The following is a 17197-nucleotide window of genomic DNA, read 5'->3' on the forward strand; positions in this document are numbered from 1 at the left end:
TAAACAACACTACAGTACAGCAATACACAAAATCAAAATTGAATCACATCTAAGTCCCAAAGGTTATGTATACTAACCCCCATCTGTTCTTTCCCTCCACAGCTCAGTGCCTAAGGACAGAGATAAATTCTACTTCAAGCTGCGACAGAGCGTTCAGAAGAAGGTCGTGGTTTCAGTTCAGCAGATGTGCAACATGGAGCTGGGCATCGAGAGGTGAGGATCACTGTAAAAAGAGATGATCCATGACGTGACAAGGTCCCAGTGATCTTCCACTTGGGGGGGGGGGTCTTTGTTGAGGTTGCGGTTTGTGTCGCACGTGTTACACTGCATTTATTGCTCATCCCATTTTTCAGGAGAGATTTCATCTTCTCTACTGTATAGATTAGGTTTACCTTAGTTAATATTGCACTTTGGCTTTCCAAATGTTTAGAATTGCCGGCCATCAAATGTCTACATCTCTATCTTTCTTTCCACTCACCCTTTGCTTTTTGGGGTTGTTTTTTGTACATGATTGGCTTTACTTACTATAGTTTGACAAGACATGTGTCTTTTCAACTCTTATCTTAGTGCTGTAACTACCAGAGTTTGTAAGGCAGCTGTCTCAGCAGGACAAATGAGCTGAACTAAAGGAGGTAATGATGTAGAGCTCAAACACACTCTGCTCTAAACATGCTGGGTATCCACAAAGCATACCGAATCTATAGCCTTGTTATAAACTTCATTATGGTAAATTATGCAAGGACTTTCCAGATTAAAGCACCTGGCTGGCTTGTTTTCACAAAGACGGTGCATACACTCAGTGGTCAAAATATTGCAGAGGGAAAGCAATAAGAGCTACAACTATAACAAGAAAGTCAAGCCACCCAAATAGAGAATGATGAATACAAGCGCCCCAACAGAAGAATACTGGTGTACTTTTAACTTCAAGCAATCTCTCTCATTTTATGTGTTTGCATGCTCTAGCAGCACGGCAGCACCAAAAAAGTAGGTCATCTTTATCACTCCCCTCTTTTCTTCTTCATTCCCTCACCACCTATCGCTATCAGAGGGAGACAGACACCTGCCCTGTCCTTTTATTTTTAGTGTCTATGGCAACCCCTATTGTGTTCATGTTCAGAACTAATCCTTTCTGAGGTGCTCAGCCCATGTTTGACCACACTTTATTTTATTAATATTCATATTTGTTATAGCCTCCATCTTGAAATGCTGTATGGTTTGGCATTACAGTATGTGTTGTATGGATGCAGTACATTATGTTCTGTTTTTTATCCTGAGTTGTTGTATGACTCCTCTTGTTTGGAAAAGAAATGCCTTTTACTTGGAAGTATTTCTATCCACGCTTACAAATCATGTTGAATCACTTTGCAAGACACTTGACCCATGTCTTTCAAACTCAATGTGAGCCTGCCTGGGATAGTGCTAGTAACTGTCAATGTATTCTTATATAATGCATTTCTGAAACCGAGATTCCCATGCCGACCACTTGATGGCACCTCCGACCTAAAGCTGAAGGGACTTTACTATAAGTGATGATGTTGGATTTGTGTGATGAACTGGAACAACATAAAACACACTGCCTCTGTATAGTGCAAGAACTTAGACATGTGTATTAGGAACTGTAGTGTGCCAGTTGTATTTTTTATTTTTTTATTTTCTTTATCTATAATTTTTTTACTTCTGTGTGTCTATTCTGCCCTTTTCTGTGTGAGGGAGAGCTGGGTCTTTTATCACCCTAAAGGGGCTAGACATGCTAGGTTACATTCATTTGAGCTGCACAGGTCATCAAGACCATTTTTTATTGCGGCCAAGATGATATATTTATGCCTTTCTTGAACTGAACAATGCACCATACTGGCTTTTCAATTCCTTTCAGAGTGTCAGCTCAATGCCTAAAAGATTATAATTCATTAACATTACAATATTTATGAGTGTAGTTTGCTCACTTGAGTTGTTTCCATATTCCAGTTTCCTTTCCCTCCCAACTACTATGATTTACTCTGCTGGTTATTGCAGACTGTAACTCTTCAGTGGAATTAGTAATGATTGATTTTTGATTGCACCTCCTGTGTCTTCTCTCTAGGTGTTTTGGAATGCTGCTGAGTCCTGGACAGAAAGTTTGCAACAGCGACATGCATTTACTAGACATGGTAAGCAGAAAACCTTTTTTTAACCAACTAACTGCCTAAATAAGCATATCCAGAGTTAACATACCTTTTTTCTCAGTGTTTTTCCCAGTTTATATTTGGAAACTGTTGTGTGCCTGTTTTTAAAATGTTACAATTCATATGACGTTTTTTTACAAGTACATAATCCATGCATTAATACCTACACAGGAGTCGATGGGGAAGAGCTCTGATGGAAAGGCCTATGTGATCACAGGAACATGGAACCCCAACATGGCAGCCTTCCAGCTGCTGAATGAAGACACCCCTAAAGGTGAGGCGAGTTATTGTCCCCCTAGTTTCGCATTGACAGACTTTCCTCCAAAGCGCTGCGGAGGAGGGTCTGGCTAGTCCACACAGCATTCCGGGATAGGAGAAAAACGTTTATTGGCATTTCTTTAAACCAACCACAACCGTCTTGGGCTAAGCCCCGGACACAATGACGGTTTCTCTGCAAAATAGCCTCGGGAAGGAACTTGTTTTGGTGGAACATGTGTACGTTCAAAAGTTGTTTTAGTCGTGCAACAGAAAACTCAGATTGGACAGATAGTCTAGCTAGCTGTCTGGATTTACCCTGCAGAGATCTGACGAGCAGTTAACCCTAGTCGTCATAAATCGACGGGAGTTTAGAATTCCAACACAAAGAAAGTGGAAGGTAACAGACACCTAGCCTAAAAAGAGGGCCATCCGGCCGAAAGGAGGGCCATCCGGCCGAAAGGAGGGCCATCCGGCCCAAAGGAGGGCCATCCGGCGGAATTTCCGGCGGCACCTGAACAATCCCGGAAATGGAACGTTGTCGATATGGACTATTGTCCCCCTAAATATTATGTCACACAGATCCAAGTCTCATTTATATCCAGAGTAGCTGTGAAACATTAAAAGTTTGCAGTTGTGTGTCACTGTGCACGTACAGTGGCCTTGTGACCTAGTCCTTGTCAAAGCCTGGCATGCTTTTGCACATTGAAGCGTGAAGTCATCGTGTCAGGCAGCAGAGCCAGCGGAGCTGTTGACACTTACTTGTGTAAGAAATACAATTAAATGCAGCTTTTTATGGATATTCTTCTACTAATACAATTCACTTTGCAGTCCTGGCATTCTTATAGCTATGCAGTTCTTTGTAGGAGCTTTATACTCCTTTCTCCTTTTAAATGGCTCTTTGTTTTGCATGTAGTTATTAAGTTTGAGAAAGAGGGAGGCTTTATTGATTTGGTCATATCTGTTTTCTGTATATTAACATCTAGAACCTGAATTGAATAAGAACATCAAATGAAATATTCATGAATTAGGTACCAAAAATATATTTAAAAAGTAATTTAAATAAATTGAATAGTTTTATTTAAGTTTTAAACAGAATTGCTGCCTGAAATGTGTTCACAAATCTGTATGCTCTCAGATAAACATATTGGAGTTGATTTATCATCATGTACCTGAGAAGAGACCAATTTCATTGTGTTTCAAAAGGAAAGCATTTCCATGTGTTCAGACAGGATCCCACAGAGTGTATCCAGGCAGAGAGCTTGCCCTAACCAAATCCATTAGAGCTAACAAATTAGACCACTTGGCAACTTGCTGACTCACAGGCTTTGAGAGTTTGACTTGAAGGTGGGAGGCAGGCCTGTCAAAGCAGGCCACCTCATGGGAGTCAGGCAGTTTAAAGCCACACAAACACACACAGCGTTCACTTAAATCTGCCCACATCCTTACTGGCAGGGAGAAGTCAGAGATGCTCAAAAGTAGTTGATATATGTTACACGTAGTTGTAAAATACTTATGATACAGTTACATTATTTATAAAAGACACATTTTAAAATTAGATTTGAAGGAAATTATGTAGTATTTGACAGTTACTTGTTTTTCAAACCTCATGCATTTTGTGTGATGTGGAACTGGTGGTAAGTGGTTGTTTTGAAACCAGCTGGTAGTTAATTTTCGTCCCTTCACAAGTTGATTTAAAAATAATAAAACGTCCCAACTGCGAAATAACTTCTCCTGTCCCTTTGTCTCTTTCCCACTTGTTTATTCCTCCTTTATTTTTAGACTGTCCCCAAAACATTGGCATTAAGTGATTAGTAAGTTGGGGGCCCATTGATGTTATGTCCTTTACCACGAGGGGGTGAGGCATCCCCACACAATACATGGTGTGGATTTCCTTCTCCCCAGTAGAATCCGTCAGAGAATAGCGAAATCTCTTTAGCTAACAGTTACATTTATGGATTTCTAAATTCATTTATTGCAAAGTTTATTTTTTACTAGTTCAGAGTATTTTTTGAATTAGAAAAAAACACTGTATCATAAATAAAGGTTGGTTTCTGCTGGAGGTTGGCGCAGAGTTACTAATGTGTACCAGCTTTTAGACAATCCATAACCTGGTTCGACTTTGAAAGCTGTAGTGCTCCTAGAGCTGTTTATCATGTGTACACTCTAACACTGTTATTCAACCTTCTTAACAGTATAGAAAATAGGTAAATGGGCTTCACTGACTGTAATCAAGTTTAAAAAAAACAAAAACATTCCACAGTAACTTTTTTTTTTCCTGTTTTGCTTCTTCTCTCTGGTTTTCTCCAGATAAGCAGGTCTACATGACAGTGGCAGTGGACCTAGTTGTAACTGAGGTAGTGGAGCCAGTTCGCTTCCTGCTGGAAACTCTGGTCAGGATATATCCATCAAACGAACGCTTCTGGTACTTCAGCCGCAAGACCTTCAGTGAGACTTTCTACCTCAAACTACGACAGGTATCTCTACTGCAACTATTACAACCCTCACAAAACCTGCACCCATGTCCATACTTTACATATTACCACTGTACACAGTCTGACTGCTTGACTAACTAACTATGAATTAACTAAATAAGGTTTGTGGGCTTCTGGTAACTGGTGGATTTTTGGGTGAGTTGTGTTGCTTCTGGTTGTCAATGGCTGGATCAGGACGGTAGTAGAATATTGGCCTTTTAAAGGTTTAAGCCCAATTGATTGGTGGGTTCCTGAGACGATACTTGGGTGATAGCATACAGAGTTTAAAGGAACACGGCGACTTATTGGGACTTCAGCTTATTCACCGTATCCCCCAGAGTTAGATAAGTCCATACATACCCTTCTCATCTCCGTGCGTGTCGTAACTCTGTCTGACGCCCCCACCGCTAGCCTAGCTTAGCACAGATCCTGGAGGTAACCGGCTCCATCTAGCCTACTGCTCCCAATAAGTGACAAAATAACGCCAACCTTTTCCTATTTACATGTTGTGATTTGTATAGTCACAGCGTGTACAAATAACAAGGTCACATGAGACACAGCCATCTTCTAACCGTGTACATACTGGGAACTATATTCTCAGAAGGCGAAGCACTGCTACTTGGGCGGAGTGATTATTACTCCAACTCTGAGCGAACTCCAGGCGAACTCTCTGCTCCTCACCAAGGGGCTTCTCAGGTGCTGCGAGCAAATCACTCCGCCCAAGTAGCAGTGGGTGCGTCAGACAGAGTTACGACATGCACGGAGATGAGAAGGGTATGGATGGATTTATCTAACTCTGGGGGATACGGTGAATAAGCTAAAGTCCCAATAAGTCGGCGTGTTCCTTTTTAACATTTGTGCAAAAGATGATAAATCAAGTTGCTACTGCTGCTTGGCTAATTAATGGTTTGACAGTTTATAAATTGATTGGTTGTAGGATTGGACAATATGTCGCTTTATACTGTAAGATTTTTACAATTAAAAAATACATTCCTCTTTTATTATTTATGCAGTAACAGCTTCTCCACCAATTTTCAAGAATTTTTTTTTCTGAAAACATCTGAGTAACCTCTTATTTGTTGACAGGACATTACATTCATTTAGCTGACGCCTTTATCCAAAGCAACCTAGAGTAGAGACCTGGCACAGAAAGGTGTCAGCCATATTGCTTTCACAAGGTTATTTAAATCAAGTCAAGTTAATTGATGTAGTCCAATATCACATATGTCTCAAAGAGCTTTACAGCCCACAACATCCCTTCCCAGCCTGGCCCAAGCCGCCATTTGAAGGTCTGTCAGTCACCAGTCAAAGGCTGTACCCCAGAGAGCTGAAACATTTGGTCGTTGTAAGAGGCACAGATATGTGCTGCAAGATGCAAATGTCTCATCAGTTGACTTCCATTTCTCTCTTTCCATCTGTGCATCTCCTGCTTTTGCCTCCTCGTTTTGTCTGTTTACCTCTCATTGTCAAGCTGGTGCATTGATGCTTATTCCCTCCTCCTCTTCCAACACAATGTCTTTGTCTGATCTTTTTGTACTTAAAGTATAGGATATAAGAATGTGCACAGTTTGTATAAGTGTGGTCTAAATATCACAAAACCCCTTTGCACAGGTCAACATTTGACTTGTGTCTGAAAGTGAATAGGAACTGTGCTGAACTTGGTTATCACATTTATCTTGTGAGCTGACTTTTGGCAGCTGAACAATAGTCACCACAATCCACTGATGTGATGAGTTTTGTTGATAGCACCACATATCCTTCTTGTATCTTACTGTTAATGTATAATGGCAAACCTCACACACCCTCAAATGTTTTGAGTTTCCTCACAACTTGACTGGTTGAAAAGTGCTAAGAGAGAGTGAAGAACGCACATTCTCTTACCTCCCACCAACACAAGGACACCCAGCCAGAACAGTTGCTGTAGGTGCTTAAAAAATACAGTAAAGCTGTAAGCTTCTTCTTCCCTGTTAAAAAGCAGATCTCCTTTAGTAGGCCGTGGGGAGCTGGCAAAGCAGTGGAGTGTGGGGAAGCTTTGGATTGTAGGGAGCTAATAAGAGGCTCTGTCTCATTATTGGCATGTGGGTAATTAACAGCGGCGGTCTGACTCGTCCGCCTGATTGCCTCTCTAGTTATCTCCTCAGTAAATGATAGAATGTTGGACTGGTGCTGTGGTTAAGAGCTAATTAAAAGATAATATTGTGTGGAGGTTTTTGTGGAAGATGGTAATCAGAAGTGACACACACACGTATAAAATATGTAGTCTTATTGTCTTAATTTGCCAAAACAAATCTTTAGGGTTAGTACCAGGTACCAGGGAGCCATTATCTAAGCCAACTTCTCAGAATGTTTTCTGAGCCTGCTTCACTGGAAAAATTGTAATTGGTGTCTGCTTTACTGAGAAACCAAGCTAACCGGGCTGTAGGCTGCATCACATTGATTTCAAGATTGAGTCAAGTCCAGAGAAGATTTAGACAGGGTTGAGACTAAGTCAAGACTGGAGACTAAAGTCTTAAAAGCAATGATAAAGATTTGGGAGTTTCTAAAAGATCAGCGAATATGTAATACATCAAATATCTGCAGGAGCTACATATATGTTTTTGCCTGCAAGTGAAATTTTTTCTGATGCTGGGAAATAAAAATCTACAAAATATCAATTAGCATTTTGTTTGCTAAGATGAGCAACTTAAAGCTTGAGCCAGCCTTCAGATGTTGATTGAACCAACAGCAGAGAGGGATGAGCTCCGTTTAATATAACAACGGTTGAAAATTGCTTTGTAAGAGAAATACGCTTGGCGATGTTACAAAGGTTCACATTAACTGTTAGGGCAGTCCTGTTATTTTGTGGTAAAATGGAATTCGTCTCACAGAATACCATTTAGCAAAGAGAGCTGTTCTTTCTTTATTAGGGTGACCAGACGTCCCGGTTTGACCGGGACAGTCCCGGTTTGACCGGGACAGTCCCGATTTTGAATTGTTTGTCCCGAGTCTCGACAAAAGCCTGTCGGGACGCTAAAATGTCCCGGTTTACACCAGGAGCGGCGTCAGCCGATTTTGCCGGGGCTTCAGCCCCGAATGTTTTGAGTGTAGCCCCGAATGTAACTTTTGTCCAGTTTATTTTTCCAAGGCGAATACGGGCAGCTATGTGCGGGATCCGACCATGCTGTATTTGTTGCTATCACCTAGCAACCGTCTCTACGTGAGGAAAGCTGTGAAAGCCGGGTGAAGTTTTGGGAGTAATCCTACCCAAATCAGTCTAATACATTGATGCCATCAACACAAAGTTTAGGAGCGCAATACTAATGATTTAGTTTGAAGTTCCTGTGACGTGACGTTTCCAGTCTACGGTTCAGACTCAAACACACGGAGCTCGGAAGCAGACCTGTAAGTCACTTACCCTACAGTCACATTAGCTACAAAAGAGAGCGACATGCACTTGCTTGTGAGTGCTCCTGGGCGTGCCTAGCCTACCCCTGGTTGCTTGGCAACAGTAAACAGAAATTCTCCAGTGCTACCTTCAAGCATCTCAAATCTCACACTAAACTGAAAAAGGCTGTTGCTGCAATTTTGTTAATTTTACAGGAAAAAACACTTATTAGATGAGGAGCCTACGATCAAAATAATGAAGTGTGTGTATATGTCTGACCTGGGCTGGCACATGTTCACGTTAAAAAGCGTGTGCGTGCACAAGCAACTACGGTCACTCGCAAAGTGTCCTAGTTTTAGCTCCGGGAAATCTGGTCACCCTATTCTTTATGTATCGACAAACCTTATTTTGAATAATCCTTTTTAGAAATCCACAAAAGATGATACTGTCTTTTTACAGTGGGCCTTTTTCGGCCCAAATTTCTTACACAATTTTATCAGTGTTAATTATTCATCCTGTAGGGTTTACAATTCACCACAAGCCATAGCAAAACCAAGATGTTACCTAAGCCTCTTCAGATTTTCTCTAAAAATAGGCCAGGCTTGATATTCTCTCCCAATTTATGCTCTCATCACTGACTTGAGTTAGTCATTAGACGCCATCCGAGTGGGCAGATCAATGCAGCTCATTGATCCATTCTACCAGGTGGAGGAGAGAGGCAACAGCACTACAGTAATTGAATAGACCAGAAATAAACACCAGTGGCTTATGACACCCAAGGTCAAATCTGCTGGTGTTTTTGTTCTCTTGTGCATTTCTTCAGTCTATTATTATGGATTTAAGCAGTAGTTAAAAGCTCTATTTAGCAATTTTTACACCCTAGATTTCAACCACAACAAAGTTTTTGCAGTGTTCATTGATATACTACAGCAATTTACAAGTTTATATGGCTAATGTGTTAGCTAACACTTTTGTAATGGTACCTGCCCGGCAGGAACAGAGTAGTTGTTCTACATCTCTACATCTGTCGAATGCAAGTCAAGTATTCACTAGGGTTTTATCCCTAAATTACCAACTCCTGAGTGAAAGTAATTAATTAATTTGTTTATTTCATTAATTTGAGTGTATGGTGCATTTAATGCCTGAAAAGGTGCTGGGATTAAAAAGAAATCTTAAAACAAAGATGGTCCGACAAGTCTATTAATGACCTTTTGCCACGAACATATAAGCACATAGTAAAAACACACCCATATTCAGTCAATTATAGTCAGCTGAATCATTTTACATTACATTTTCTAAGTTAATTCTGTAAAAATCTTCTATCCTTTTTCATTTTCTTAGCCATCATCATTTTTGCACTAGGTAGGTAGTCCTTGTCAGCTTGTGGGATCTTGTTAGTTGCCAGTATCTGTCCATGGTTTTATATGGCTTTTCTTGTTCTCCTCTATGTGACTTCAGGTATAGGCTTAATTGAGGGGTTGTCCTGCAAACTCAGTTGAGGCACAGCAGGCTCTCTGCTGTTGATGGTAGTGCTTTTTTCCCTCGTTCCTCATACATGGCTCTTTTCCTTTTTATTGGTGTCATCTGATGACAGTGAGCTCTGGCCTGACCACCTGCTTGATCGATTCAGACAGTTGATCAATGTCAGGTCTGAGGGTGGTCATGCTGATTGCCTTGTTGAGATTGACCCTCACTGCCAATCTCATACCGACACAAGAATACTTGCAGGTGTCCTCTCCGGAGCTGCTGGCATGACTATCTGTCCTGGAGAAATGAGAACGATTGTATGCTGGTTGGAGGAACTCTGTGCTAGTCCATGACTTTTCTTTGTCTGTCATGATATACTGTAGTCGATGACCTTAACACTGCAAATTAATATTTTTTTACATTGGATTAGATCTAGCTTTCCTGTGCTTGAAGGTATATGTAAGTCTTTAAAGCTAGTCACTGTGCATCAATTGATGACCGTGCCCCTGTAGCATCTGATTGTCTCCTGGCACTCATGTACCCTAGTTGTTTGAGTGCATTTGTCAATGAATTACTGTACCTTGTTGGCTGCTCACATGCAGTGTGTATATATAATTAAAGAGAATGCCTTTGCAGAAAATAAACATCTCTGTGTTAAGTAAGGGTTAATGCCCGATGAGGCGTCCATTGTCAGGTATTAATGGACGGCGGCGATATAGTATCTAAAACGGGTTTCATGCTTTTTGTGCTCAGAGCGGTCGGGCGCTACGGGCGGAGCTCATGGTCACTGCAAACAGTCTGGTCGTTCATACTGATTGCGGTCAAAGCAGCTCAAAGAACAGACTTCTTCTCATCTATAGCTAATCATTGCAACGCGGTGTCTGCGTTGTTACAAAACCTTGGAGGTGCATGGCTCTTTGCTCAGACCCTCCGCGCGCATTCGCCCAGGCCGCAGTTCATCGTCGTCATTTCGCCGTCTGCATCGCCCAGACTGTGCTAAACGCAAGAAGCATGAAACATGTTTAAGATTGCTAATGCAGTTAGCATCATTGAGGTATTTTTTTCTGTAGGATTGATGATTTTCTAATCTTCCAAAAATCTTCTAAATTTATAAAATGATTTCTTCTCACAGATAAAATAATGTGTGTGTGTGTGTGTGTGTGTGTGTGTGTGTGTGTGTGTGTGTGTGTGTGTGTGTGTGTGTGTGTGTGTGTGTGTGTGTGTGTGTGTGTGTGTGTGTGTGTGTGTGTGTGTGTGTGTGTGTGTGTGTGTACAGCAGGCACCAGAGAGGGTGGGTCAGAGCGATGCTATGTATGAGGTGGTGAGTCTTCAGAGGGAGGCAGAGAGAAGCAATGAAGGACGACTGGCCTCGCCCACTGAGGAAGAGGAGGCTGATGAAGGTATGAATGTGTCTCTTTTTTTCTCTCTCTATCGCTCTCCCCTCAGTTGCTTGTTTTCTACCCCTCATATATTTAGCTAATCATATACAATATATATTAACTATGCCACACTACATAATCACCAATAATGCACATTCTTTGAATATTTCAGAAGCCAATTACTGTCTCTGTACATCACGCACACGCACAAGCCTTGCATGATTGAAAAATGCGACCTCACATTGCGTAGTGTACAAATCCCTCACTGCCTTTAATATCAGAGAAAAACGAGACACCACTGTGAACCTTCACAGTCACAAAAACAGAAAAGAATGGCTTTACCACAAATAGCTTGTTGGAGGGAGCATTTACTTTACATTCCACATATCCAGCAGTTTTTTTTCTAGGAGCATGAATGCCTCATCTAAATGAGATCATATGTCCAGATATTCAGTCTGAAATAGAGGTTTACCAACACACATCTACTCTGTTTTTATTTTTATTTTGCAGTAATGCCTTGTCAGAAGCACCGTGCTATTCATTGGCTGACATAAATCAACAGCGAAGTTTCATTTTGTTTAGGCACATAAACATGGGCAGGGTTGGATGTATATGTGTTTATGTGGGTCGTGTGTGAGTGTGCCAGGGCATGTGATAACAGGAATGTGTATAGATTATGGGAAATTAGTTTGAATGTGTATTTGTGTGCATATGTGTGAAAGACGAGGCATATATTTGGTGTGTTTTAAAGATTTTGTGTGTAACACCGTGAACAGCAAAGACTGAAAGGGGTGATAGAATGATTATATAGGGTATTTTACACTGTTCCTTAAGGTCTCCTAATGGGTTATGTAACATTGGTTGGGCTGAAAATTGCCCGAATGCTATTTTATTAGGCCCTTAACTACCCTGTGAATATGGCTCTATTTGGAACAAGAGCTTTTCTTCCAAATATGGTATGCTAATGAATATTCAGAATGAACTACGCGCTGATTGGTTTGAGCAAACTACATAGAAACATATGGGAGACTCGGCAGCAGGCCTCATATTTCAGACACTGCAAAGTTATACATTGTTTGTCGGGCTATTTCGTTATTAAATTCACTTCTGAGACTTTTTTAAGCGAGAAATCAACTATATAAAGCTCAAATATGGGCCGTTTTATGAAAATTTGGTAAGACTGTGTGTTGGAGTTCAGCCGCTGGTGCTGCCTCGCCGCCCGCCGGTGCTGCCTCGCCGCCCGGCCTGCCTTCCTTCACAGACCCCGGCCTGCTATGAGGTACTTGGAGCTCCGTCACGGCTGGCAGCCCACAGCAGGGACTACCAACACCGTTGCCCTGACAGAGCTCCAGGGCCTTCAACTCCTCTCTTCCTGCTAGCTAAATGGCCCTTTGTGTGAGAGTGAGAGCGCGGTCAGCGAGCTTGTTACACCAGCAATCTCTTACCACATGTTACACACATGTCACGCCACTTATACAAAATCTAACTAAAGGTCTTATAAAGCTAACAACTGTGTCCGATTTGTGAAGACAAAGTGTTTCGTTAGCTGCGACTGTCCCTTCAATCCTAGCTACAAATCACGGATAGTTGGCTTCCTTTTCGCCTTAATTCGAGTATATTTACAGTTTGAATGTCGTCACGCCACTTACACAACATCTAAATGTCTTATAAACCTAACAACGGTGTCTGATTTCAAGTTAATTAATATTTGTGAAGACTAGGTATTTTGTTAGCTGTGACTGTCCCTTCAATCCTAGCTACAAATCACGGATAGTTAGCTTCCTTTTCGGCGTAATTCGAGTATATTTACAGTTTGAATTTCGTCACGCCACATATACAACATCTAACTAAATGTCTTATAAAGCTAACAACTGTGTCAGATTTCAAGTTAATGAATTTTTGTGAATTCCAGAGGAATTCTAAGAGGAGGCTAGCTAGCTAGCTCTCATTGATAGAGCTCCATCCAGCCGCGAGCTCTATCAATGAGACTCACGGACAAGCAGCGTTTATTTCCCCAATTGTTTGTTTAAATAACTCAACACATTATAATTACACACATTAAAAGATTAACTAGAATCTGTGGTAAGAGAATGCTGGCGTAACAAGCTCGCTGACCGCGCTTTCACTCACATACACCGGGTATTTAGCTAGCAGGAAGAGGGGAGTTGGAGGCCCTGGAGTTCTGTAAGAGCAGTGGCGTTTCGTAGTCCATTAGCCCAAAACGGTGACTTTGCGGGTATGGAGTGCTGTGGGTTGCCAGCCGTGACTGAGCTCCATCTACCACACAGCAGGCCGGGGTCTGTGAAGGAAGACAGGCCAGGCGGCGAGGCAGCTACACAGGCAGCACCAGCCTCTGAACTCCGACACACAGTCGGACAAAATTTGCAATTAGACATCAATTTTCGTAAAACGGCCCATATTTGACCTCTACATAGTTGATTTCTCGCATAAAAAAGTCTCAGAAGTGAATTTAATGGTAAAATAGCATATGAACACTGTATACAATTTCTGAGATCTGCACGACCTAGATTCAGAAGACTAACTGATCTCAGGTCAGTTGTGTAGCCTATGCAAATGTTGGGCGTGACAAAGAGAAAGACTAGAGCCAAATGAGGAGGAGCCGCAATAGTTGACGTCAACTATGGGGCTTGTTGAGATTCGCCCGTTTTCAGAGGCAGTTTCAAATAGTGAGATTTGCAAAGAAAAGAGGTGTCAATGGGATTTAGAGGTTCTATGTATGTCCTAGTTACCCACTAAACTATCATTATTCAACTATGACAAGGTAAAATCAGTTTTGCATTCTATACCCCTTGAAGGGAGAATCTCAGGGGTGTGTCTGTGTGTTTGTGTGTCTGTGTGTGTCTATCTATCAAGCATGAGTGGTTTTGTTTGGATCCTGTCCCAATCCTGTTAGGGCTTGTTTGCTTATAGCACTACAACACTGCAATGTCAAACTACCATCAAGCAAGCCCCACACACGACCTTTTTGGTGAAATGAACAGCCTTTGTCGATCAAGCAGACCAATGATCTTCCTAACTAGCCAAACAGTGCCAGTCCTCTCAATGTGACCTATAACAATATAGCAATATGAAAGAAAATGTATTATTATTATTAACATATTTCTACATGGCCAATAATTTAATTTAAGTGTTGTAGAGTCATAGAAAACCAATTGACTCAACAGTCATGACATGCATGCTGCTCATTTTGCATAATTGAAAGGGGCATGTTCAAAATAATAGCAGTGTTGTGTTCACTTAGTGAGGTGATTGATTCTGTGAAGACACAGGCATCAATTATGGTCCATATTTAAGGAAGGAAGGAAGCAAATGTTGTGCATGCTGGTTATAGTCTATTTCACACTGAAATACTTAGCAAAATGGGTCATTCCAGACATTACTTTGAGGAACAGCAGACTTGAAAGTTGATTGGAGAGGGGAAAACATATAAAGAAGTGCAAAAAAATATAGGCTGCTCAGCCAAAATTATATCAAATGCCTTGAAATGGCATCCAAAGCCTGAACAACGTGGGAAAAAATGGTCAACTACCATTCGAATGGATCGAATAATAGCCAAAATGGCAAAGGCTCAACCATTGATCAGCTCCAGGAAAATCAAAGAAGACTTAAAGTTACCTGTGAGTAGTGTTACGATCAGAAGAAGGCTATGTGAAGCAAATATATCAGCTAGAAGCCCCTGCAAAGTCCCATTGCTGAAAAAAAGACATGTACTGAATAGGAAATTGAAATTTGCCAAAGGACACATTGACTGGCCAAAGGAGAATTCTGTGGACTGACCTTATTTCCCGTACATTGCTTTCCTTTCTCCACTTGTGTCCTTCTGCTTTGGTCCTTCATCAATAGTCCATCCTCTTACCACCACTCATCGTTCCACTCCTCCTGCGTTCCTCTGTTCCATGTCTATGTATTCCTTCTCTATTTCCTTTCTCTGTCCTCCATCCATATTCCCCATATTCCATTCGTCCCTTCCATATCATTCTTTCATCCACTCCTCTTCATTCCACTGTTCCATTTCCTTCCTCCACTCTTCCATTCCATTTCTCTTTCCCTCTCTTTCCTGTCTTCATCCTTTCCTTCTATTCCATATATGTCATTCCTTTCTTCCTTCTTCCACTATTTATATATATATATATATCTCTCTCTCTCTACTTTTCCTTCCTGCCTCTTTCCTCTTTCTCTCCTCTTCTCTCTTACCTGTCTATATATATATATATATTTCTTCTCACTTCCTCTGCATATATATGTATGTACTATATATATATACCTCTTATATATATATATATATATGTATGTATGTATGTATATATATATGTATATGTATATATATATATATATATGTATATATGTATGTATGTATGTATGTCTATGTCTGTAGTATGTATGTATGTCTGTCTGTCTGTGCATGTATGTATGTGTGTATGTGTGTATATATGTATGTATGTATGTATGTATGTATGTATGTATGTATGTATGTATGTATGTATGTATGTATGTATGTATGTATGTATGTATGTATGTATGTATATATATGTATGTATGTATGTATGTATGTATGTATATATGTATGTATGTATGTATGTATGTATGTATGTATGTATGTATGTATGTATATATGTATATATGTATGTATGTATGTATGTATGTATGTATATGTATGTATATATGTATGTATGTATGTATGTATGTATGTATGTATGTATGTATGTATGTATGTATGTATGTATGTATGTATGTATGTATGTATGTATGTATGTATGTATGTATGTATGTATGTATGTATGTATGTATGTATGTATGTATGTATGTATGTATGTATGTATATGTATGTATATGTATGTATATGTATGTATGTATGTATGTATGTATGTATGTATGTATGTATGTATGTATGTATGTATGTATGTATGTATGTATGTGTATGTATGTATGTATGTATGTATGTATGTATGTATGTATGTATGTATGTATGTATGTATGTATGTATGTATGTATGTATGTATGTATGTATGTATGTATGTATGTATGTATGTTGTAATTTTTTTTTACAATTTTCTTGTTCAAACATAGCTTTTGACCACTGCAAATTTGACACCAACCACCATCAATCAGAATAGAGTTACTCATCAAAGCATGTTGCTTGTGATATCAATGCCCATAAGTGTCTTGATTAAGACACTGAATCCATTAAATATGAACAGTTTAGGTGTCAAGCCAGAGTGGATATAGCCCCATCAATAATGGCAGGTATGCCAGAGGGATGGAGGCAAAACAGCTATTACATTTAAAGCACCAACACTAGCTGTTAGACTAAAGTGGTTTCCAAACATGACCCAGTTTCAGCCCACTAAATGGGACTGGCGTATCCACCTGACCGTGGTCTCAGCTGTGCAGGTGTTGCAGATTAGGCCTGGCCACAATTCAGACTGCAAGCTTAATGATGTTGGTTTGGATGAAGAGGATTTTCTCCAACATCACATTCACAGCTAAATTAATTAATAATAGATCATCCGATCGACTAAAATATTTTAATTATCAAAATATGCATTCAAAACTCTATCTATAAAATTACTGTATTATTTACGTATTTCATATATGCCAATATAAAGAAATGGCCTCGGTGGATGTTATGCAGGTTAATTAGTCACACCTACATATGACATTTTAACAGGATACTAAAGCCTGCAGAGTTCTTGTACTGCAATTCAAGCACTACAATGAAATATTAACCTGAGCCCATATGAACGTAGCATCCCCTTTTCCAAATTATATCAAAACTTTTTTGTATATCTTTTTTCCCAAAATGGTGATACGACAACACAGAAACCTATAACACTGGAGGCCCCTCTTCGTCTTATTGTGTGGCTTCCCTCTTTTCTTTGCCACTGTCAACACTCTTCTACTTTTTTCTTGAAGCACTAAAAGGTGTTAACGGAGTGGGAGGCAGAAATCGTCGCCTAAAGCCACGAGTCAGCCGCCAAGGCCGGCGCTGACGGCATTCAACTGGCACTGTGGGAGCTATTCAGAGGGCTTTTTCTATTACACCCCTCTCCTCCCCCAGAGCTGAAAATTGGAGGC

The 17197-nt window shown here is 40.4% G+C and overlaps 1 protein-coding gene across 2 annotated transcripts in view; it reads left to right on the forward strand.

Moving 5' to 3' along the window:
• The window catches only part of rabgap1l (RAB GTPase activating protein 1-like), a 126567-nt gene that overhangs the window by 12087 nt on the left and 97283 nt on the right, over positions 1 to 17197 (forward strand). The window contains exons 7-11 of one of the 2 annotated variants that reach the window (XM_039811130.1): positions 103 to 213; positions 2081 to 2147; positions 2334 to 2436; positions 4728 to 4894; positions 10999 to 11122. In XM_039811130.1, coding sequence (XP_039667064.1) covers positions 103 to 213; positions 2081 to 2147; positions 2334 to 2436; positions 4728 to 4894; positions 10999 to 11122 — 572 coding nt within the window. The remainder of the gene's footprint in view (positions 1 to 102; positions 214 to 2080; positions 2148 to 2333; positions 2437 to 4727; positions 4895 to 10998; positions 11123 to 17197) is intronic. The other variant, XM_039811131.1, reaches the window with a different exon arrangement.

The sequence above is a fragment of the Perca fluviatilis genome, chromosome 9 (genome assembly GCF_010015445.1).
Source record: "Perca fluviatilis chromosome 9, GENO_Pfluv_1.0, whole genome shotgun sequence".
In the NCBI taxonomy this organism is placed as follows: Eukaryota; Metazoa; Chordata; class Actinopteri; order Perciformes; family Percidae; genus Perca; species Perca fluviatilis.